The 26002-nt window shown below is 32.7% G+C and overlaps 1 protein-coding gene across 2 annotated transcripts in view; it reads left to right on the top strand.

Annotated features, from left to right (window-relative positions):
• The first annotated feature begins 2533 nt into the window (after window positions 1–2533).
• LOC145287934 (RNA binding motif protein, X-linked-like-1) overlaps window positions 2534–26002 on the top strand; it is a 38378-nt gene continuing 14909 nt past the window's right edge. For both annotated transcript variants that reach the window (XM_080135888.1, XM_080135887.1), the window contains exons 1-4: window positions 2534–2671; window positions 19271–19388; window positions 19591–19697; window positions 25150–25346. In XM_080135888.1, coding sequence (XP_079992014.1) covers window positions 19280–19388; window positions 19591–19697; window positions 25150–25346 — 413 coding nt within the window. In that variant the 5' untranslated portion in view covers window positions 2534–2671; window positions 19271–19279. The remainder of the gene's footprint in view (window positions 2672–19270; window positions 19389–19590; window positions 19698–25149; window positions 25347–26002) is intronic.

The following is a 26002-nucleotide window of genomic DNA, read 5'->3' as shown; positions in this document are numbered from 1 at the left end:
TATATATATATATATATATATATATATAATAGAAAACTCTTATGATTGAAAATTAATTCAAATTTTCAAAACAACATTAAAAACCTGTAAAGAAGATATACAGAATTTTTAATTATCTGACGAGGAGTACAAATAAACTTGAAAGACCTTATTCCACAGAGTTTCAAAAAATGCAATTTTTCTCATCAGAGAAAATAGGTTTGCAAAATATACAATAAATTTTGCAGGTTAACGCATTAAAAGAAACTACAAATATGAATTGAATCATATTTGCATAAAAAAGTTTTTAACAGTCAATAATGAATATGCTCAGCATGTGAAGTTTAAAGTAGCTGAGCAACAGCTTGGTTCTCACCAGTTTTAGTGAATAACAAACAAGCTCCTGAACAGAGATGTGTCCTCTATCCCAACCATCATCAATGACCTAAGGTAATTCCATCAGCATCTGATAAAGCCAAACTCTTTGCCAAGAACTTTGCAGCAAATTCTACCCTTTTCGACCATGGCTGCCTACCTATCATATTTCCTCCTATTATTGAAAATAATGCTATGCGACACACAAATATCTGTGTGTAATGTTGCCAAGTTTATCAAAGACCTTGATTCCAGTAAAGCAACTGGCCCCAATGGCATTCCAATCATTGTGCTCAAAAAGCTTCAACAGAACTAGCTTCCATATTTACAAAGCTGGTTAAACATTGCCTTAAGGAGAAATGCTTCCTAACACACTGAAAAACTTCATCAGTCTATCCTGTGTGGGAACATGATGAGAATTAGCAGCGAACTGGATGTGAACGCATCCACCATGAGAGACAAAATGAAAAATTGTCTTTTGCACATGGCTCCACGCATCGCTTCCGCTTGGAAAAAAAATAAAATAAGATAACCACAAAATAATTATCGACCAATGGCAGAGCTCCACGCCTAAAATAAACACTTCAAATATCACAGTCGCTGGGAGCCGGTTTGCCACTATAAAATAAGGGAACCAAAAAGAGGTAAGAGGAGATTCTCCCTGCTGCGTCAATGAACGCACGGACGGATTCTCCCACCCGACCTAAAAAGATGAAGAAGAAAAAGAAATAAGGCACCAGTGAACTGAAGCCGACTATGCTCTCATGTTATGCGCCAAACGCCTTCAATTCTAAACGATGCCTAATTCACACAAACCAAAGAAGGGAGGAGGAGAAAGAAGACGAAGATGCCGGGCTGCTAGTGCTGATGAAAGAAGAGACTCGCTTTCCAGTTACAAGCCAGGACACGTATCACCGACAGCAGGATCACCGGCCTACCCTAACCATCGTCCAAAAGATAAGTTACATTTTACGAACATTCATTCCTTGTCAATTCATACATACCTACAAACATTTTACGAACATTCATTCCTTGTCAATTCATACATACCTACAAACATTTTACGAACATTCATTACTTGTCAATTCATACATACCTACAAACATTTTATGAACATTCATCTCCTTTGTTAAATCACATTCCATCCTACGAACACTTTGCCTCTCTTAATACAAATTGTTGGTAGTAAATAAAGTTGGTTCTCAACCTTCAACATTCGTCTGTCTTTAATTATATGGAGTCAGAATCTACACACTTCCAACGTTATTCATTTCATAGATTCTTTGTTGTGGCCTCTATGGCATCCTTTCCCACCTCCCTCTAATTCTTTCATAAATACCGAGGCCATACCTGTATTCAAAAATTCCAGAGATTGGTCATCTGCTTCTCAGTAAAGACCAATCAGTCTCCTAATCTGTGATAAATAGAGAAGTGGTCAACCACCTTAGCAGAAATAATCAACTCAATGACATGCAATATAGTTTCCGTATTGCTAGATCTATAGCAGATGTGCTAACTGTAATATCACACAGGATTAGTGAATCACTCGACAGGGACTTCGCATCCAGAGCAATAGCTCTTGAGATATCCAAGGCTTTTGATAAGGTATGGTATATAAATCTACTTCACAAGATTTTCAGCTCACTAGCTGGAAATAGTCTCACAATTAAATCTAAACGCAGATTCCATGAACAAAGCTTTTATCCTAGAACTGCCCTCTTATGGAACAGTGTTTCATTGACCTGCTTCCCGACCAATTACAATATTGTAGCCTTCAAGTCCAATGTAAACAAGTTTTTATTGAGCCGTCTCCTTAAACAATCAAATTCTACCCAATTTACACCATTAACGATTACTATGCTACCACCTTACATTTATTAACCCTTATCCTCGAGTGGCTTTCGGGCCTTGATAAATGGTGACTCCCTAGTAAAAAAAAAAAAAAAAAAAAAAATGGTACTTTTATAACGCCATTCGACTTTTGTTACGTCATCCAGTGTGCACGTTGATACAAACTCGCAAGAAAATCACGTCCATAGAGTTTTATAAGTATGTAGGTAGAGAGTCTTTCAACTTAAAAAAATTAAGCTTTTTTTATCCTTAATTATTTATTTGATATTTTATTAATGCTTTCAATTCATATAAATGCATTATTATTTATACTCAATTCCCTACGCATGAAACTTTTTCCTCCTCGCACAGGAAACGCCGCCATATTGAACAGTAAATTATTCACGTGTCGTCGTGTCGTGTTCTTTCTTTTCAGACGCGAAACAATAATCACTCGAAAATTCAGTCTTTTAGCATCTTGTACTAGGTGAGTGTATATTATCTCTTTGTGCAATTTCTGTTCGAATTTACTTGTTTAGAAATGCTTAAAAACTTTGACAATTTTTCTTCATGTGCGATTCCCCTTGTTAGTACTGCCTGCTGCTGCTTTAATCTTTTTATAAAATATTTTGAACAAAACCGCTATAAACAACAACGGAAAAAAACAATTCTTCGGCTTGCTATCGATTTGAAGATTCAACACCGAAATTTTGCATTACCTAAGGAAGGTGTTTCGGATATTTTGCCATTGTAACTAACAGAATAAAAATAGGAGTCCATAAAAAGAAAAAAAGAATGCAACAAATAATTGTGTAAAACCGCAGTTAGTTTAGCTGCCTAACTTTTTTTTATTGACACGATGAACTTTACGGAGTTAAAAATCTAGTTAGTACGCATGAAATCTGAAAAGTAGATGCGACCATTATTCGGCTATCCCTCTCTCAAAAAAAAAAAAAAAAAAATGCTTTTGGTGCTTCTACATTATTGGGACGAGATTTTGTAGTCGCTAAATGGAGTTTTCAGATAAACAATGGTCTCAATTCATTTTTTTTTTTTTTTTTTTTTTGTCAGTTTTAATAAGTTAATAAGGTAGCTTCCAAATTGTGCAGTCGAAATTACCTGAATATTACTGAATTATTGACCAAAACAACTTTAATCGTGTTAGCAGGTGGAAAATTGGGGACATCTTTGTTTAATTGAACGGAAAATTACCTCCCTGTTAAACTCTCCTGTGTTTTACGATTGTTTTCAATTTTTTTTTGTTCTGTACTCATGCAGAGAGTGATCCGTGCTGAAATAATAACGTTATTTAAAAAGCCATTCTTAACATGGGGAGAGTGTTTTGTACCTATTCTGTACTTTAATGTTACAATTGAATAAAAAAAACACTAAAACTTTAATAAACGTGGAAATACGATTTAAAAAATAGCGCGGATCACTCTCTGCATTAGCATCTTTTTTTCTTTAATAAAAATTTTTCTACGTTATCAATTTTCGTAATTTTTGGATATAATCCTCTTAAAAATACGAGGAATAAATACCATTGTTTTCATGTGAAATTCAGTTTCGAGATTTCCGAAAATCTCGTACCAATTCTGTAGAAGCGCCATACTCTTTTTCTCGGTAATTGTGTGTACACCTCGAACAAATATTCGAAAATTTAAAGTAGGTGCTTCTTCGGTAAAATCCATTGAGTGCGTACGGTGTCGGTGGTTATATGAGAAAATAAAGCTGTGTACGCATTATAAATGTTTCTTTTCTGTGTCTTATGTTATACGTTAGTGCATTTCGAGTTAAAAGTTTATTTACTGCACCCATCCGAACTATAGAAAGTCATGATTTAAATGTGTATGTCTCGTCTAAATAACTAACGATGAATATGGCCGACCAGACGGGTGATCAAAAAGTCAGATCTAGCGTCGTACCAGAAAACGAAATGAAATTGACTTCTAAACAAAAATGAGTACCTTTTTATTTTCTTAAAAAAAAAAAAACCTTACTCGACGAGAACACGATTGTTTTTATTTTTAATAATTATTTTTTATTCAAACGTAACAAATAAAAAATTCCAGATACGCTACAACAGAACACCAACACCGACCACTCTAATTTGTTTTTTTTTTAGGTAATTGAGGTCGCTGACAACGAATCTGATAGTCAAACTTGGGGCAAATTTACCGTTTGCATGGTGTTAACCCCTGAACCCACGAACTACTTTCCACCATTTTGCAGCTTCCGTTTACGCTACGCGCGAGCGCTAGGTGTGTCAGAAATTTCGTGAAAAATAGTGAATAATTCCACCCCGTCTTTCCAAGCTTATAACTACTCGAAAAATGTAATTCAAGCCCTAATTTCTTTTTCAATTAAAGGAGCAAGGACCAAGGTTTCATTAAAAAAACAAAAAACAAAAAGGTTTTAAACTTCGGACATTACAGGTAAATTTCTAAAAAAACACAACTTTTTTTTTGTTTTAAATTTGAATATATTATTTATTGACCTTTTCTCTTCAATTTATGATATATAACACTTTGGTGAGTAAATTATTTACTTTTTAATAAACTTTTCAAAATGGGAAGCGTGAATTATTCGACCCCCTGTCTTTCCAAGCTTATAACTACTCGAAAAATGTAATTCAAGCCCTAATTTTTTTTCAATTAAAGGAGTAAGGACCAAGGTTTCATTAAAAAAAAAAGAAAAAACAAACAACGTGGTTTAAAAAAAAAAAGGTTTTAAACTTCGAACTTTACAGGTAAATTTCTAAAAAAACTATTTATTCTTAAATTTGAATATATTATTAATTGACCTTTTCTCTTCAATTTGTAATATATAAAACTTTGGTGAGTAAATTATTTACTTTTTAATAGACACTTGAAAATGGGGGGGGCGTGAATTTAAAAAAAAAAGTTTGTCTAAAATATTATATTCGGTTTATTGGAAAGAGCATAAAATTTCACATTGACCCTGAAAATATCGTAAAAATAGAATCAATAGAAAAATTTTGATAGATTTTTTAAGTTTAAAAATTGAAAAATATTTAGTTCGTAAAATTCATTAGTTTTTTAAAAAATAAAAAATATTTCTTTTACTTTTAAAACTTTAATAGTTCATTTTGGAAGTATAATCCATAAAGAAAATAAACAACCCACTTTTAAAAAAGAAATTACGAGTTTTTTATATTTTATTCGCAGTTTCGTGTTAGGGGTGTCAAAAATTCTGATACACCTACGCGTGCGCTGCAGCATAAACGACGGCTTGCTTCACCTAGCAAACTGCCTTCTCACATGGCGTAGCGTAAACGGAAGATGCAAAATGGTGAAAAGTAGTTTGTGGGTTCAGGCAAACAGTAAATTTGCCCCAAGTTTGACTCAGATTCGTTGTCAGCGACCTCAATTACCTATAAAAATTGAAATTAGAGTGGTCGGTGTTCTGTTGTAGCGTATCTGGATATTTACCAAAATTTCAATTTGGCTTGAACTTTGCGGTTTTCGGATTATTTCTTATTTTTATTTTTTAGCCGGATTTAACTAACAAACAAAAAACAAAAACAATTTTGGTGCTTATGCACTTATGTTACTGTTATTTTTTATGGTTTAAGTGCCTTTTCAAATATTTGAAGCGTTTCTAATGTTTTTACCTAACTATAATTTTTGGCCCCCCCCCCCAAAAAAAAAAACGGTCAAAAAAATATCCACCAAGAAAATAAAACCTAAAATAATCCGAAAAGCGCAAAGTTCAAGCAAAAAAAAAACAAAGGCCAGTTATCGGTAAAATTTTAGAAAAAGCGTGAACTCGAATTAGAAGAAAAAAATAAACTTTCTTTTTCGGTAATGGGTGTTTTTAACATGGGGATGCACAAGTACCAAAAAAACAACCAAAAAAAAAACAAACAGTAAATGTGAAGAATTACTCTGCCCTCGAAATTTCCTTTAAAATTTCCATTTTTATAGTTTTTTTTTTTGGGGGGGGGGCTGGAAATGGAAATAATTAAAATTACGGCAAACAAGTAGTTTCCAAGATATGAAGAAATGTCAGTGGCCAGAAATGGGGTCACTTTTCTATAATAATTTAATGTAAAATGGGCACTCACTTTATGGCCACATTGGGGGGGGGCAATGTACAATGAACACAATTTAATGTAAAATACCACTAACGTTTAAAATTCCAGGAAACAAGTATTTTCCCAGATATGAAGAAATGCACCCACTTTATGGTCACCCTTGAGGGAGGGGGCTGGTTTATGTTTTTCATCTTTTTGGGAACGGGATATTCAATTATGGAACTTGTATAGTTTTTTAACAGGTGCTAATAGAAATGAACGTGTGCTCATGTCTGGTAGAAGTTCCAAATAGATAGCACGCAAGCTCATACAAGTAAACAACAGAACATACATTTTTATGTCTTGTTAATTGAATTTAACATAAAAAAAATGCTCTGTAAGATCCACACCCACCTGTTTGGAGGGTTGGACAAAATTTACCCTGAGAGGGCAGTTGAGACCTGGAGGGGCCTTGCAGGGTAGCAAATTGATCCTCTTATATGTAATTGTTACGACTTGATATGTCTAGGGGTAAAAGTCGTAACACAAAATATAAAAAAAATTATTTAAAAGAAATTAGTTTTCCCAGGTTTTTAGGTACGGGAGGGATATATCCATTTTCTCGAAAGACATTTATAAACACAAGACAGGAAAAAACACATCCAAGTAACAATACCGAGGCCAATGGAAAAATTAACACAATTTTATTTACATATATAAAAATATATTGTAACGAAAGTAAAAGAGAATGTGTAACTGGATGAACAAACAAACTTGAAATAGATTCGAGAGAGAATTTCCGCGCAAAAGAAATAAACAGTTCACACCCTGTCGTCTGCTTTTAATTCCAAAATGAGAGGATATCCTTTTTGTGTTTTTTGTTTTCGCTTTCATATATGAGAGAGAGATATAGAGAGAGAAAAATAAACAATCGACTCACTCAGCGCCGGGTTTTAAATATTTCTGTCGCATTCCTTTCTTTTGAAACAATTTCATTCCTTCGTCCATTGGATATATCGTCATTTCTCATTATCGTCTTTTTTTCGTTTTCTCTGTCGTCAAAATATATCGTTCATTTCTTCGCCATCGTCAGCACCATCGCCAACAATGACGCTTCCCTGACCCTCCTCCTCGGCTGCTATATCGTAACTGTCTCGCCACCCCACGCCGCTCCTTTCCCTCTCTCTAATGGTATTCCTTCCTCTCTCTCTTTGGCGCCCCCTCTCTCACTATATGTACCTGCATCTCTCTCACGTCACTCGCTCAATAATACGCGAGGCGGATGCCTGCAGCTTTCCCTTTCTCTAGTTTCATATCTTCTCTCTCCCCCTCTCTCTTTCTTTACAGTTTATAGGCGTCCCCCTCGCTGTATTTTCGTATGTTCTCTCTCTCTCTTTCTTTTTCTTTATCCGGATGTTTACAAATTCACTGAGAGCAGACGACAATATAAAGCGCGATAAAACAGAATTTTCTCTCTCTACCTTTTTTTTATTTTATTTTTTTATAATATTAAAAGTAATTATTATATATTTTTTTCACATATTTGTAACAAATGCAACTGCAGAGAAATGTTTTCACCGTTTGTCTGCCCTGGGGGATCCCAATTCCTGATAACCTTACTTTGTTAAGGGTTGAATTTGTTCTCATATGGCAGCAAATTGTGGTCTTCATTAATGACCAGTTTGGTCAGGTGGTGATTTTTTTTTTTTCGCCTAATAGACTAGGGAATTTGACTTCGAAGAATTTTGGAGTTCTGAATGTGTCCTGTGGTTCACATCAGACTATCCTTATCTAGGAATATGCCAAGGGCCGCTACCATTGGAGGTGCAACCTTATTTGAAGGTTGTTTTAAATAATCCAATTCAAAAGGAAAAACTTCGCTTTGCTTGCAAGAAAAGGACAACAGCTTAACTCTTATGTGTTAGTGTCTCGGTGTCGTAACTTATCACTGAATTTTAAAACCTTTTCTAAGGCATTAATCACCTAAGATAATGTAGAGAAATCAGATATTTTTAAAGGTTAATAGTTCTTGTCAAAACCGGCATAATCTGAGAACATACAGGAAACGATTTTCCTGTTAAGACGGTAAGGGAGAGATGGGCCAGCTGATGCTATCTTTGTTTAGCCAATCTGATCCATATACTCAGAAATCGAATACGTGTGTGAACTTAGAGGTAGTAATACCTCTAGTTAATATATCCGCTAGATTATCCGGTGAGGACACACACCTGAGTTTAGGGATTACCCCAAATTTGAGATTAATCTCCTCTATGGATTTATTTCTATCCAATATACGATTTTCCAGAAAATTTTTTATTTTTTTTATTTATTTATTTTTTTTTTAACCCTTTCCATTTAAACCCCACAACAGGGCTACTTGTGCATCTGACACGAGGAAAAGGGAATAAATGCATATTGATAGGCATTATGGCCTGCAAGACCTGAGGAATAACTTTAAGGGCCAGATATATAGCCATCAATTCCAAAGTAGGGAGTGATCTCCCTTTCATGGGAGCCACTTTCGCTTTTGTGAACATTAAGGAACATTGGGTCCCTTGTTTCACATATAATAAAAATCCATAGGCATGCTTAGATACATCACAGAAACAAATGATTTCAACCAGGGAGTCCTCCAGTAATACATCTGGGGAACTCAGTCCTATAAATTATTTAATTCATTGGCATGCATTTGCCAAAAAGTAAGAAAACTCTGCTGATCCAATAGAAACTTCCCCTGAATAGTGACAGGAAGAAGTAACAACTATGGGTCATATATACTCTAAATCTGCGATAGGACTCTACGTTTAATTTTGACATTATCGTCTATAGCTGTGGGAGTAAGTTTAAAAGAATCTTGTTGAGGGGAATTTCGATAACCAACACCTTTTCATAGATGGGAAGTGGAGATGCACCAGAATCATCTTCCAACATTTTAACTTGCAAGTTTGCGCAATTGGAACTGCAAGACCGTAGCTCGAACCCTGCTTCACTTAACCTGTCACGGACATTGCTACAAACTGAAAGTAAGGAATCAACTAGTTGCGATCAAACTGTCAACAAAACTTGTTGGAAATTGTATTAGAGGCCAAATCTGCCTTATATTTTTTAGTATGGAATTTCAGTATAAAACTCAAAATAAAAGGACTGGCATTAAAGCCAAATATAATAGTATTGTATCTAAAGGTGTACAATTTATCGTCCACCTTAAGAAAAAAACGGAATCTATTTTTGTCTTGAATAGATTTCAGGTGAATCTGTAGAAAGGCCTTACACAAATCGGCCAAAAGAACAATTGTTTTTTCTGAAGACTAGTTAATAGGTCCAGTAGTTGAGCTGTTAAATTGACACCAAAGTAAGCGGCGTTTGATTCAAGTACATCTCCTCCCCAATGTTTTAACGAATAGTTAAAGATAGGGTAGATCTTCATTGTTACCCCCCCCCAGACCCTCCTTAATAACAGGTCTGCGGGGGATTCCAATGTAATTCTCATATGTTCATGGTGGAACCGAGAAGGATTCAATTATTCATATTCTCTGAAAACTTGTAGATAGTCATCATACAGATCCTTATTATTTAAGGATTCTGCCACCCTCTGCATTATTCGCAGAGAGGGTACATAATTAGACTCTATTTTAGAAAGTTTCTCAGACCCACGGCAGATCAATATAATATTTTCTGTCCCTGAAGACGATAGATTCTTTAAATTTATTTATCTTCTCTTCATCACAGGAAGACAACTTATTGTTCTCATCAGTTCCAATGGAATCTAGAGAGAAAAACCTTAATTCCACACTATGGAAGATTCATTAAATAACGGTTGAAGTGCATCCTCATAAGTAACAGTTGGATTCAGCATGCTACGAATCAAATAAGGATTCAATGTAGGGGAGAGCATTTAGCACCTTATCAAAAGCTAGTAACTCTTAACATTTGAATTGAAATTAAAAAATTTGGACCCTTCATCATAGGAAATTACGTACTTGGAAATCTTCCACACAGTACCTCCCAAACATTTGATTAAACGGGGGTTATTTATCTATTAAATTAGATCCAAACCTATTATTCCATAAATAGCAAAGCCATTCAATTCCGTGTATCCTGGACAAAGACGAAAGCCCTCATTAGTCAATTTTGGTATGATTTCATCAAACCTGTCCACGTAAAAATTCAGCTTCAGGTCGTTAGAAAATAGAGCAGAAAATAGAAAGGGTCTTTGAAAACCCAATTTAAAGGAAACTTCAAGTTCTTGAAATTTCAAAGAATTAAACCCAATAAGAGTGTTTACTAACATCTCAACCTGGATTGAATTTTTTTCCTGAACTTAATTGGTTTAAAACTGCCTGTGAAAAGAATGACCATATCTAACAGGCAATAGAAGTAGATAGGGTAGCCTTTTACTCTCATTGAGATTTTAATTACAGGAACTATACAATTTTCCTGTCCTGTTAAAGAGGTGCATCCCACAAAGGATTTGGGACTTTCAGGGCACATAATAGAATAGTTGTTCTTTAGTCCACAAACAACACAAGGGTATGAGAATCTCTTAATACCCTTGCAATTAATTTCCAAGTGTCTACCAAGACACTTGGTACTAGGGATGTACCGATTATCAAATTGGCTGATTACCGATTAATCGACCAATTAATATATTTTCTAATGCAAATTTATTGCAAATTTTGTAGTCATAAATGATACTAATATTAATTATATTAGAAAGGAAGACAAATTAATTCACTCTTTTGCTTGCCAGTGAAAATTTATCAAAGAGACATGTATCACTAAACCATATTATCAAATAACATGCATGATGCACTGTTATTATGTACAACTGCACTGAATTTGAGGCAAATAGACTTAAGCATATGGAAAATTTCTCTTTCTTGCCCTATCAAATTATCATTTTTTTTTTTTCTTTAAATCACTGTCAAAGAAAATTATTATTCAGTTTTCATGTTGAGGAATTGGACAGTAAATTGCGACGATGTGTTAACCAAAAATAAAGCATTCTTCATCAGTCATACTCTTGTTCCTCATTTTCAGATTCTTCCTACCATATATTTTTATTTTTATGGTTTAGATAATATATATTTTATTGAGATGAATTACTAATTAGATATCAGACATAAGTAATTTAAATATATAAAAAATTAACTAAATATTGACAACCTTCAACCATTATGGCAACCAGTTTCTGTTGGAAGTATTTTCATGTCAATCCCAAGAATAAGAATACAGTTGCTTGAAAGTTATGTCAAACCATCACATCAAAGGGTGGCAAATCAGCAAAAACCTTTACAATGGCTAATATGTTAAACCATCTTAGAAAGGTTTGTTCAAAGGAAGCAAAAGTTGCAAATAAGAAAAGGAAGCACACTGAATATTCAGCGGCAGACATTTCAGGAACAAGTAACAGCAACTATAAGCCTCCAGGGAAACACCAAACTACTATAGAATCAATATTTGCAATTTGGGATATTAATGATCACAGGTTACAAGAAATCTATTAAAAAATAAAATTACTGCCATCAACCAGCTTGCCATGCCAGTAATAACATATAGTTTTGGTATCATTGACTGGCCACAAAAATACATCAACCAGCTAGATGTCAAAATACAGAAGTTAACAACGCTTCATAAAATCATATATAGAAATCAGTGTCTACCAAGACTTTTTGCGCAGGGGAGAAGGAGGACTAGGGCTCTCAAGAGATCAACCATCAACATAGTGCAACAATAGTGAGCACAGACCAGTATCTGAGAAACTCCCAGAACCACACCCTCTCAATGGTATATGAACATCAAGACATAAGAGCCAGCAGAACATCAGTCACCCAGCTGGCCAAGCATTTTGGTCAGGGCTGTCTCACAGATGAGGCTGAAACACTAAACAAGCCTGCCACAGAAATAACAAGAAATAGTCGGCAGAAATATACAAAGACCTTCCAAAAGAGAAACCTTAAAGTGGGCAATGTTGGCAGCTGGTTTGGCTGTCCCATACCCAGTTACAATCTTCAAAGAAAGAAAATGGAAATGAAAATAAGAGAAATGATTGCTGTTGATATGAAACCATATTCTGTAACATCTGACATTCGATTTAATAGGCTTGTTGCAAAACTTTGTTCAAATTATAGCATTCTATCAAAAACTTACTTCACAGCAAAATTTTTGATATATTTACAAAAGTAAAACAAAAATTCAACTGTTTCTTGCTGAAATAGCAACATTTTATGAACTACAGACATTTGGACAGCTACAACAGAATGCTCCCTTTCTGAGTTTGACAAGTCATTTGTTTTCAAATAACTTTGAACAGTGCAGAGCTGTGCTTGGAGTGGTTTCATTCCCTGGTGCACACACCAGCAATAATAAGTAAAGAATTGCACAATGTTCTGGATGAGTGTAAAATTTTCTTAGTTTTGCGGGATTCAGGAACAAATATAGTTTCTAATGTCAGAGAATGTAATTTAGAATAACTATCATACATTGTAACTTGGGCTGTGAAGACAACCATTACATCTAACAGAAATACAGTTTCTCACTTTAATCGCTTTCTATTAGCTATTAGTAAATTAACTGAAATATGGGATCCGCTTAATTTGAGAAAAACAAACTCATTCAAGATGTGATCACATGGTGGAATTCAACATGTTGGTGCCCCGATTTATCGGAGAGGGACCTATGTTTTCAGTGATGTCCGTTAGTCCAGACGATTACCAGATAACCATTCATTAGTTTTTCCTGAAATTTTGCCACAAATTGTATTTCATTAAATATATGTGCTCAGTAAAAAAAAATTTTTTGCAAAAATTCCCGTTGCGTCCCCAGAGGCTCAAGAGGTCAAAATGGCTAAAAATAATGCGTTTTCCCCCATAACGTTTGATCCATCCATTAGATTTTTCTGAAATTTGGCCAAAATGTGGAGCCCATTGTTAATATAAATCCAATATGGGTGATCCTGGCAAAATTCTGGTTCATGTCCCTGGGGACTTTCAGTGCTAAAAACGCCACTTTTTTGTGACGCTTTTTTCATATTTCTCGACAAAAACTTGATTATAGTGGTTTTTCACTGTGATCAACTCAAATATACACGTGTTAAGGCCTGGAACTACATCGTTATCCATTTACACTAGGATTCAGCATCCCCAGGGGTCCAAAAGAGGTAAAAACTGCCCCAAAGTGACACTTTTTGCCCCATAGCATTTAATCCAACCCAAGTTTTTCCTGAAACTTGGCCAAAATGTGGAGGCCATTGTTCTTAATACAAATTCAGTATGGGTGACCCTGGCAAAATTCTGGTTCGCATCCCTCTGGGATTTTTAGGGCTAAAAAACATGCCTTTTTGGAGCTCTTTTTTCATCTCAAAAACTTGATATATATGTCTATATAGTGGTTTTCCATGGTGCTGAATTCAAATATGTCTTAAGGCGTGAAACTGCACTGTTTGTCCATTTTGACTGGGATTCAGCATTCCCAGGAACTCAAAAGGTGTCACAAATGCCCCCAAATTGCAAAAAATACTTTTTACCTCATAACTTTTGCCCCATCCATTTTCTGAAATTTGGCGAAAATGTAAAGCAACATTGGCCCTTCACACTTCTCACATTAATCATTTCTTCACTATTTTTTGTGGCGTCATCTCATGTGCAGCACCAAAGGGAGACCACGCACGCGCGGCTTGTTATATGCTGAAAATAAATTAAGAACAATGAAAATCTCTTGTAATGTGTGCTGTTGATAAGATTTCTACCATAACAACTTACTGAGTTCATTTGAAGAAATCACCAAAGAAGCAAGTTACAGAACATCAACCATATCAATGATAATACCTACAAATTTAGCTCTGAGATTATTTCTGTCAAAAGCTGTCCAATCTAATTCTAGTATTTCTGACTTTAGTGGAATTCTTACCATTGTTGAAGAATTCAGGTTTTAATTGAAACAAAATTTTCATCCTATCTAAATGATAAAATCTTGTGTATGTCTACTTTCCTAAACCCATGATTCAAATATTAATTTTAAAAGATTGGCATAGAAAACCCATTTAGAATTGGATTTTATATCTACTTTTCACTGATCTGCACTACTCTGCTGAGGATGAAGAAGCACAAACATGTGTAAATTACAATACGGCAACTTTGAAACCAACTGACAAAAAAGTAATCAGTAAAAATGTCGCAAAAGATGCTTTCATCACTCCTAATATAAAGACAATTAAGTACAATTATTTTTAATTCAATTTCGGCCTTTATTTTTGAGGTGTGAAAAGTGAACATTGCATCATTTATAATAGCAAAATTGCACTGATGGACAATTTTTAAAGTATCATCAAATAAAATGAATTAAATGACAGTAAATATGAACATTCAATATAATTCTATACATGATGACTATTATGCCTATTTTTTTTAAACAATTCCAGCTGCAACTTCATTATAAGTCTATAAAAATACTGATATGTTCAGTTTTGGTGGCAGAAATAAAGTACCAAATGTCATAAACATGTACTAATTTCAAAATCCTATATCACAAAAACTATTAAAAGATCTGGAATTTTGCATGCCTAATCAATACATAATGTAGAATGCTATATCCAACTCTTTACACCATGTACTTCTTTAATAGTATCCTCAAGAAAATGTAATAATTTTATGTAGTATTTTTCACTTTGTTTATCATGGCGGTTTAATTAAGTAAACGCACATGTTAAACATCAATTTAATTTTAATAAAAGTAAGAACTGCATGTTATCAACAATGCAGTTCTTTATACAATTGGTATTTCTTTGCGATTCTGTTGAATTCTTTGCTTGGCACTGATCACATTCATCCATTTGAGGTAGTTCCCTCAACCCCTTCCCGAAACAGATATAGAGAAAAAAAAACTTCAGTTGTCCTCCTTCAATGCTTGTGGCACAGAACACTTGTTTTGCATTGTTTATTAAATTGTTAGGTGAAAGTATAGACTAGTTAGAAAAATACCCTCTCCTCCACATGTTAAGAAATGGATTTCGAAAAAGTTCTCTGCATAAGTGCTATTGTTTTTTATTGTTTTAACATTATTTTTGTATTGACTTTGTTGAAGTTAACACTGTGATTGTTTACAAATGATTTATTTCTGGTTTGTGCAAACCATTCTGTTTTACGTTGAATGCCCAGAAAAAGCCCCTTCTGATTAATGTTTACCAGTTTTAAAATAAGCAAACAAACTTGGCTTTTTTTTTTTTTTTTCTCCAGAATAACGGAATATTTTTTATCTGGTAAACATTAATCAAAAAGGGCCTTTTCATGGAATATATGTGAAACAGAATGAGCTGCACAAACTGGAATTTTTTAATAAGAGATTCATTCATTTTTTTCTTTTTTTTTTTTTCATATGGGAATTTGTAATGCTATAAAAATTCCTGCCTTAACAACTGACCATTGGGGATTGTTCTAAAAATTGTCCAGTTACTGAATCCATTCGAAAAAAATTACCAATTTTAAAATAAGCAAACAACCAGAACTCCAACCATATCAATAATAATACCTACAATTTTAGCTTTGAGGTTATTTCTTTCAAAAGCTGTCCAATCTAATTCTGATATTTCTGACTTTAGTAGAATCCTTACCACTGTTGAACAATTCTATGAATCAATGAAAACAAGATTGTTACTCTATCTGAATGATAAAAACTTGTCTACTTTCCTAGATCCAAGATTCACATTTAAATTTCAAAAGAATGACATGGAAAACACTAAGGCTTGGGTTCTAAATCTACTTTCTACTGATGATAATGAAGCAGAAGCAGCAGGATACACTACTTCAAGCTCTGTTGAGGGTCAAGAAGATCAAAGTGAAAGTAAAACTGAATCGCTTTCAAGCCTGTTTGATGAATTAGCTTTGAATAAGCCTACAATAACAAATCAAAACTACTACAGGTAGAAGCTGAGGTAAACCTGCAAACTGCAACTACAACAGAAATTCAAGAATCACAATCTAAACTCAAAGGGAGTAAATCCCTTACGGTTAATTGCACAAAAGAACTTGATCATTACATAGCTTTACAACTACTCGCAAGAGTTGATGATCAATTTCAGTGGTGGAAGTAGACACAGGAGATCTTACCACTGCTGAGTAAACTGGCTTCAAAATATTTAAGTGCTCCACCTTGGAGAGTGAGAGGCTCTTTAGTACAGGTGGTAAAGTGTATGAACCTATTAGAAACAGGCTGCATCATGAGAATAGAGAAAGTGTTTTTACTTTACAACTTTAAATACTGAGGAGATTATGAGAGCAGAGGAGGCAGGCAGATAGAATAAAAGAGGAAGTAGAGCAACAGCAGTTGCAGAACTCCAGCTTATAGTTATTCACTTAAAGAATTACAATTTGTACTTTGTAGTTGGTTTGTAATTTCTTTTTCTATCTAATTGTTTAATTATATTCATTTAAGAATTACAATTGTATTTTGTAATTTTCTTTAAGACAAAAGACCATAATAGTAGCCAAACACTTAACAAATGTTAAGTTAAATTAGCAGTTACTATGTTAATGTGTCAAAGCTATCTGATGAGTCACTTGGGAAATGATTTAAATTTAATAGGAAAAAGAAAAGTAAATAATCTGCCGATTAATCAGAAAGTCACCGATTACCTACCGATTAATTGGTACACAGCTTAAGTTCCTTGGCCCTCTGAAATTTAGCATCAAAGTCTTGATATTTGGAACAGTCCTTAACAGAATGGTCTGTAACCTTACATAATTTACAAATTTTATTAGTTTCGCCATTTATTAATAAGGTATGGAAGCACAAAATGGATACAATACTTCCTTTATTCAAAATTGCTTACTTATATATTTTGGGCAGAATATTAAGATTTTTTTTGTTTTTTAAATATTTTTCTAACGTTTTTTAGGATTTTTTTAAAGAAAATTTAGGTTTTCCTTTTTAAATGTACTATATTTAAATATACTTTATTTACATATACTTTATTTAAACCTGCGCAGTCTATTATGATCATCGCTGATTTTAAAAAATATTATTTAACTATATTTTACATTATTTTTTTCACGCTTTTATAATAAAAATATGTAAACTTTTTATCAATTGATTTTGTTTTTTAATCACAGAAATATCTAAACAGTTTGACAAAATATAAACATAGTTATTTGAAAAAGATATGCGATTAAAAACAATCTATTGATAAAGTTTACATATTTTTATAAGGGGGGTGAAAAATAAATGTAAAATATAATTAACTATAAAAATAATAAATTGGCGAGGATCATAATAGATTGCACAGGTTTAACTATAGTATATGTAAATAAAGTACATTTAAAAAAGAAAACGTAACTATAGTTGAAAAAAAGTAACTGAGAAAAAAATATGCTAACAAAGAAATCTTAATATTAATAAAGTACTTCTCTTGAACGTGTCATACGTTAAATCTGAATGATAAGTCGCATCCTCAAAAAATCTTTAACCCTATCACTATCCCTAAGTCAGAATAAAAAAAAATACACTAACCCTGAGTGGCAGGCTCTCCCCCTCCTCCCATCATACAAACCGTCAAGAACATGCATAATTGTCTTTTAAAAATCAAAAAGACCCCCCCCCACACACACACACACACTGCCTTAAAAAATGCATAAGATGTGTGTCTCAGAAAAATAAATTGTCCTCAAATGCTAGAATAGCCTGGAAAATGGATTTTTTTTTTTTACATTAAATTTGTGTGAAACTAATCCCTCACCCTAAAATAATTATTTGTTTTTTTTGTTTTTTTTCTTCCTGTCCAGTTTTCAGGGTATTCACATGTAATTGCCTCCTAGCTCTACCACTAACCTGAAGTCAGACTGGCAAGCCTCCTTCTATAAAGACCCTCTTAAAACCATACATAAAAGCAAAGAAACTTACAGGGTTCTTTCTCATAGGAAAAGATGGTTATTTATATATTTTTTCTGCCAAGTTTTTCAGTGTGTTCATATGTAATTGCCTGAAAAAAGGGAGAACCATATATTTTGGAGAGACAGGTGGTGGTGGGGGGGGGATTTAACTGGTGTTATTCTAATTGATACCAAAGAAATCTTCCAATATATTCATTTCTAAGTCTTAGTATTAGATTTCAGTTTCTTGTACAGACATTACAATTCAACTTTGAGTTTTTTTTTATGTATACATGAAATTTGTGTAGTATTGCAGCATATTTATGTGCATTTACTGCAGATTACTTAGAAACCATTAATTTCTGGAGATTTTTAGTAGCATATTCTGATTCTTTGCAAAAAATATACTTACAAATTTCATTGCTTAATCTTGTTTTAACAAATATATAACATTTTTACTGAGAAGGTGGTGTAAAATAAACACATATGGTCTTAGAGGTAAAATATCCATACATGCAAGGCACAAAAATAGTCATAACTTCCTTATTTCTGGTCAGATTTAAAGATTCTTTCTTAGATCTTTCTATGTTATCATTGTGATTATAAAGCTCTTTCTATGTATGCCATTGAGATTTTAAGCAATTTCAATTTTTTTGTATATTGCTATGATCATGTGGCTACAAATATGGGCAAAGTAGCGATTTTTGACTTTTCAAAATTCTTTCTTCTGCCGTGATTAGAAAACCTGATAACAAGCCAAGTTTCTAGTTATTTTATCAACACAACTTTACCTCCACAGTATATCTAGTGATATTTTTTTAACATTTTGTTTTACATAGTTGGGGTTTTTTTTTTTTGTGTGTAACATGACTTTTTATGCTCCTAGCATCAAACATTTGTGTTTTTATTTCCTTTCCCATAGCAAATTTCAATCATGTTCTACAAAGCCAAAAACAATAATAATAAAAAAAAAAAAAAACAAGTTTTCCTCTATAAAATAATCAAACAAAACACTTAAGCATAAAAACTTTTACCTAAAATGACTGGATTCAGCATTAAATAACCTGAAAAGGCGTGAATATGCCATAAAACAAAAGCAATATTTTTTTATTTAAATTTTTATTTTTTAAAAAAATTTTATTTAAAAAATTTTTTTATTTTTATTTATTTATTTTATTTTATTTTTTAGTAATCAAAAATGGTTGAAAAAGATCGTCCTGGTAAAATATTTGTTGGTGGCCTCAGTCCAGATGTAGATGAAAAACTGCTGGAAAATCTGTTTGGCAAATATGGAAAAATAATCGAAAGTAAGTTTAAGTCTTTTTTTTTTTTTTTTTGTTCAAAATTACTTGCTAATAATCCTAGAAAATTCAAATGTCATTTCTTTATTTTTCTGCATGTTTTCACATTTAAAGCCCTAAAAACTTAATAATTTGAGCATAAAATGTAAAAAAGTTTCCAAAATAAGTCCTGACTTTCTAAGAGATTCATCTATTTTTTATTTTTCAGTTCTGATAATCCGTGACAAAAAAAGTAATCTGCCGAGAGGTTATGCATTTGTGACCTTTGAAAATCCATTGGATGCAGAAGATGCAGTCAAAGGAATTGATGGAATGGTGAGGCCACACTTCAAATATTTTAAAGTTTACGTTGCACCCATACCCCTGGAGGAGAAATAATTTTTTTTTATTTTGCCTAATAAAAAAAAAGAAAATGCTGAAGCTTATTTTTAGCAAAAATGTTCTTAGTTAAAAAAAAATCGCTGCACTCTTGCAAAAAATCTCACTTGATAGCAAATGTTTTATTGCTTAGCACACTTCACTTGGAATAATCTATTTGTAAGATAGCTTTATTTTTGAAACATTAAGAACTGACATTTGGTAGAAAAAAATGAGTTATAAATTCTTTCTCTTATACTGGTACTACCAGATCAGACTGTTTGAAAATACTGATTTTCTGTGCAAAAATGCACCAAATATTAAAGTTATCGTTTTCCTTTCCCTTTGTGAAAGTTTGTCATATTTTAAAAGCCAAAAATAATAATTTTCCTCTAAAAAACAAATAAACCAAAAGATATAAAACGACTTCAAGCATGAAAAATTTTACTAAAATTGACCAGATTCTGCAATTATCTAAAAGGGTTGATATGCTGTAAAACAAAACTAAACTTTATTTCTTTCAATCTATATATAATGTATCTACATAATCTTTCATATATTGTCTTTTGGAATTTGCTTCTGCAGTGCTCAATCTATACTCAATTTTTGTATATTGATATTCATATTAAAAAGCCTTTTTTTTTTTTCTATTTTTCTATTTATTTAAAAAGAAAATACAACTTAGGTATATATGGGTCGTAGAATTGTATTCATCTGCACAAGATCTAGCTAATTTGCATATTCCTTTAAACATTCATTTTAATTAGTTCCCTGTTAGTTTCTTTTTGTTTTCTTATTGGATGATCATCTTTAGTTTACTATTACGTGTAATTATATTCATGCAAATATTCTACATGATTTATACTTGCGTAATATTTGCAGAAAAAGGTTATAGTAAACATAACCCTTTCTATATATATTTATGTATGCGTATATATTAAAAATTTTGCCAACAGACATTCAAACCATGCAAAACTATATTTGGGTTTTAGCTGGGGAAAATTGGTGTGAAAATTAAAAAAAATGGAATTTGCCAGATGAAAGTCGAACAACGGCATTACGAATGTGCATGCATAATATAATAGCTATTAGTTCATGTTTTAATTTTTAGCCTTGCAGCAAACATGTCTTTATAGCTAAGGCATTAATGTCGAAGGAAAAAGTAAATTGTGAGCTAAACATTTTGGTTTCGATTTTTGGTGGTAGCACATAAGTCATTTTCCTTTTTAACTTTTTAAATCATTGCTATATATTGGGTCCAATATCTTTGTATATAAAAATGTAACTCTTGGTTCGTTCGCAATTAATAGTCTAAAGAACCACTAGACGGATGGCTTCCACGTTTTGGTATAATATGTTTACTATACCCATGTGTGTTTTTATATATTTCTTTTTAATTATAACATTATACTTAATTTTCCTATAATAAATAGGTGGTTTTCTTTGTACCGATAGGCCATTTTTTTTATTTAAGGACAATTATTTATTGCCGCTTCCCGTCACGTAACCAGTGTTTCCAATTTAGTGGTTTTCCTGCTAGATCTGGAGATTTCGTTTGCAATCTAGCGGGGAATTCTAGAAAATCTGGAGATATTTGGCACCCACACATCCGCAATTTTAGATTAAAAAATAAAGAAAAGCGCTTGAAAATACTTTAAAACATAAAATAAACTCATTCATGTAAGTAAAAAAAGTAGCATTTATTGCCTTTGGTAACAATTATTTATTGATTATTTTTGTTTTTCACCTTTTTTTTTTTGTCAGCTAACCATTCTTAAATCTCGCTATAAAATCGATTTTTCCAAGTACATTTTAGGTGGGCGGGGGGGGGGGCATTCCAACCTCCTAAGTTTAGTTTGAAATATGATTTAAGCAACCCCGCTTAATTTAAAGAAGTATTTAGTCGAAAATTATAAAAAGCAAGAAACAACAGCAAAAAAAAAAAACTTATACCAATACAGTAGAATTTAATTATCTACCAACCTAAATATTTTTAACATGCTAAAACAAAGTTTTTTGTTTTTTTATTTTTCTAATTTCAAAATATGTTGCACCATTATTGTGATGTTAAATTTGCAGAATATTTCAATTTAACTTTTATTATAAAAAGTTTGAGTTTATGATTTGTTTCTTGCAAAAAAATAAAATACCCTCTGAAAAAACAGGTAAATAAACCACACGTGGTTGCTTTCCTATCAAATATTCATCGAAAAATGGTAGGTACACACAAAATGAATGCCGACGCTCAAAGTGTATAAACATTTTGACCCCTCCCTTTACTTAAAAATTCACCAAAAATCAGGAAATTAACCAATTTTAATGAAAATTTCAGTATTTATCAAATAATGATCGCAGAATATAATATCCTAATTATTTTTACTTTTAGTGAAAATGTTTTATTTTGTTTAAACAAAAAATACCTTTACTAAAGTTATGGTTTTCAGTAGTAAATAAAAAACGCAAGAATTTATTTTTGCTTTTTTTATATAAATAAAGCATCATAATTTGTAACAATAAAAAATAATTTTTACGGGAACATTACGAAAAAAGCCCCTAAAGTCCGTATTAATGAATTCTATATAACTCGAAGAAAAATGAATTTCTCGCATACTATTCAGGAAATTAAAGATTTAATTAGGTTCCTATTTCAGTCACCTAAATTATTTAGGGTGAAATGAGTTTAGGAATTTATAGCCAAACCTAAATATTTTTTTTTTTTTTTTTTTTTTTTTTTTTTGCTTTAAAAAAAATAGCATTAATACAGTAAGTTAGGTAAAATTTGCATAGAATGCTCTGCTTTACGGTTGTTGTAAAAATGGAATGGAAATTTGAATTTTGTTCCCTTTTAAATTCAGTACATTTTTACATTAAGTCCAACTCATCGTTCACATTCGACACGTCAACTTTTATAGCTTTTCGGGTATGCTGACAAGATTAGGGGTGTCTATTCCGAAAGCTGTTCTTAACATGGGTAGATTGGAGTGTTTATTCGTTGTAAACGTATCCGACAACCTATAAATGTCGACATTTCCAATGTGAATGGTAAGCTGGACTTATGTAAAAAATAACAAAAAGATATACCAAACTGACTTTTTCGTTTAAAAATGGAATTATTTCCCTTTTGTTATTAACTTTTTTTTTTTTATAAATATTTTGTGTTTTATATACATAAAGTACAATTGTTGAATGTTACTGTTTTGATTATATTCGTTTGGGGGGGGGCACAATTAAAAAATTAAGAAAGATTAAAACGGAGCGAAATTTTGTGTTCCATTTTTACAACAACCGTAAAACGGCGCATATTCAGCAAGTTTTATCATAATTTAGAAGCATAATGTTGAAACACTAAATCAACATTTTATTTATTTTTTTGCAAAATTAATGATGGAAGTATTTTTCTGTTTATTTTCTGAACATCTGTTAAAAAAAAAATAATTTGTATATTCTCTTGAAAAAAAGAATCAAACTTTTCTCTGTCACCTAACTATTTACAGTGTTCATGTAAAGCATTCATCTGTTCTTTTTATAATAAAAATTCCGTTTTCAAAGAGGAATGTTTACTGCCAAATTTCTTTAAAAAGAAAAAAAAAAATGCAAGTTTTCCTGAAAAAAAAACTTTCACCTAACAATTTATGGTAAAAAATTAATCTTTTTTTGGGGAAAAAGTAACAACTTTTATTGATTAAAAAAAATTGCAAAATATAATAAAAGTAAATAAACGAACAAAATGCAATTTTTCTTGAGGAATGTGTTCCATTTTAACAAACTGAGCCACAGCAACGCGTGGCCGGGTACAGCTAGTATTATAATAAATACAAAATTTGCATTAATCAAAATATCATATTTAAGCATATTTTACGACCAGCCAATGCCAGGCGACCTGCTAGTATGCTAATAAAGTTAGCTAGTAATTTTTGAAAATATATGTACCAATTAAGCTGCACACAATTTTTGAGTTTTATCCTCCTGAGGATTCGTCAGATATATATATATATGTATATATATATATATATATACACATTTATTTACTTGGTCGGTCAGCCAGTCAGTTAGGTTTTTGAAGCATTTCTCATGCAGAAAGTTGAAATGCATGAAAAGGTGGTAGTCGGTAGGTGAAAGGTCTGGAGAGTATGGCGGATGAGGCAGTTTTGTGACCCAATTCATTCAACTTCAGCAGGGTCAGTTTAGCAACATGTGGTCAAGCAGTGTCATGGAGGAGAGTTGTTTTTTTTTTTTTTTTTTGTTGACTAATGCTGGTGGGAAGTGCCATGGAGCTTTGTCGGCGTCTAACCATTGAGCTGAGCTGAGCCGGTTGTAAAGAACCCACTTTTCATCATAAGTCACAACCTGGTCGAGAAACGGCTCCTTGTTGCATAAAAGAAGGGAATGTAACACTTGGCAATGGCGTTTTTTGTCTTTCCAAGCTATCAAGTGGTTGGAAATCGTATACATTATGTCTAATTCAAAAGCATGTTTTCAAACAGTTGTGTGTTGATTGGCTTTGACGAAGGCTCTTAATTGATCATTGTCAACATCCGATGGGCGACCACTACAATCATCATCTTCAAGATTCTTGTTGCCGCCACAAAATTTCTAAAAGCACTAATTTGCTGTGCATTCAATAGTGGTTCCTGGGCCAAAGGCTTCATTGATATCGCGAGCTGTTTCAGCAGCTTTTCGGCTTAGCTTGAATTGAAATAAATTGTGCGAATTTGCTTGTTTTTTTTTTTGTTTTGTTTTTTTCATCTTGTATCCAACGTTCTAAAAATTGTTTTAAAACAATTGTAATGTAGTGAAAAGTGCTCTTTAAAATAAAATATAAAGTAAAGGTATTATAATGAAAACTTATTGGAAAATACATCATTTGAAATCTAAATTTAAAAATTCCACTAGAACTTTCTTTCCAACCTAATACATATATATATTTTTTTATTGATGATTTTCTGTTCTTAGTCAAAGGGTAGTTCTGAAAACTTGTCTTGTCACTTACCTAACCTCATCCATAAATAAGTTTAAATGTATGCCCACATAACAACTGTAAATAAAGGGGGCAGTTAGACACGGTCAGTTTTGGATGTAAAGAAAATCCACCTCCCTAAAACTGGGGACTTTGGATTTAGACAAAATAATTTAAATTCCCTCAGTCTGGAAGAATTTATTCATTGACCAAGGACACTACAAAAGAAGTGTAGTATCAGATTAGATACGTTTTGATTCTCGCCAAAATTTAAATATGGAAATCAATCATTTTATATTAGTAAAATTGGAATAAATTTATTTTTCTAAAAAAAATATTCAGTTTCTTGGAGCAACGTATAATAATCTAATAAAAAAAATCATCCCTTTTCCCTCTTTTTTTTATATTCATGCAAATTTCTAAAAAAAAATTTTTCACTCGTTTATTTAAAAGGAGCTTAAGGGTCGTGAGATCCATTGTGAACAAGCTATCCTCCCTCAAGCTATGGAAATGAGGAGTCGTGGTCCCCCACCATCACGAGGAGGTCGTGGTCGATCTTCTTTATTACTCAGAGCAGCAAGAGAAAAATTGTCCCGAGCAAGACGTGGAGGATTTGCTTTGAAGCCAATTCGTGGAAGACCTTTGCAAACGTAAGTAATTTTGTCTCTTTTCTTTTAAAAGGTATTACATTTTTTTTAATTGAGTACAATATAAAATGGTAATCATATTTTGTTATTTTGGTGATTAAGTTATCTGCTTTGCCATATTTTAAAATATATTAGGGGAATCCTGTGAAGCAGCAGCTTATTAAAAGGGTTGATATACATTTGTAAATGCACCTTGGGGTGTATTTGTTGCAATCCTGGTTCAGGCCAGTCCTCGTCGTATCCATGGGCAAGAAAATGTGCACAAACCCTAAGTCCTAGTAACTACACTTTTATCTGTCTAGTGGTGAGCCCTCAAAGGTGACCAGACTCTCACTGGTCACTGGAAAATACTATTGTGATGCTCAGGGTACACAAAACGCACATGACCCTAAGTCCGTGTGGCAATACCTTTTGCACTCCAGTTGGTTTATTGGTTTGATGTGTTGAATTCCTCTTGGTAGATGCTCTGGTGTCGCTGGTACATCGCTTTTCTCAGTAAAGTCCAGTTTGGTTGTTGACACTGTAATTAGCTGGGTTTTCAAATCAAAGCAATTTAATAACTCAGATTGGGTTTGTTTAGGCAGCTATTTAATCAGGAGCAAGAGCTTTTCAACTTAGCTCTTCTGGAGAGGTTTCTGGCCCCTTAGCAAGAACTCAAG

This window comes from Euprymna scolopes, chromosome 11 (genome assembly GCF_053919585.1).
Source record: "Euprymna scolopes isolate OS-2025 chromosome 11, ASM5391958v1, whole genome shotgun sequence".
NCBI classification, from domain to species: Eukaryota; Metazoa; Mollusca; class Cephalopoda; order Sepiida; family Sepiolidae; genus Euprymna; species Euprymna scolopes.
This window is presented reverse-complemented; position numbering and strand designations above follow the sequence as displayed.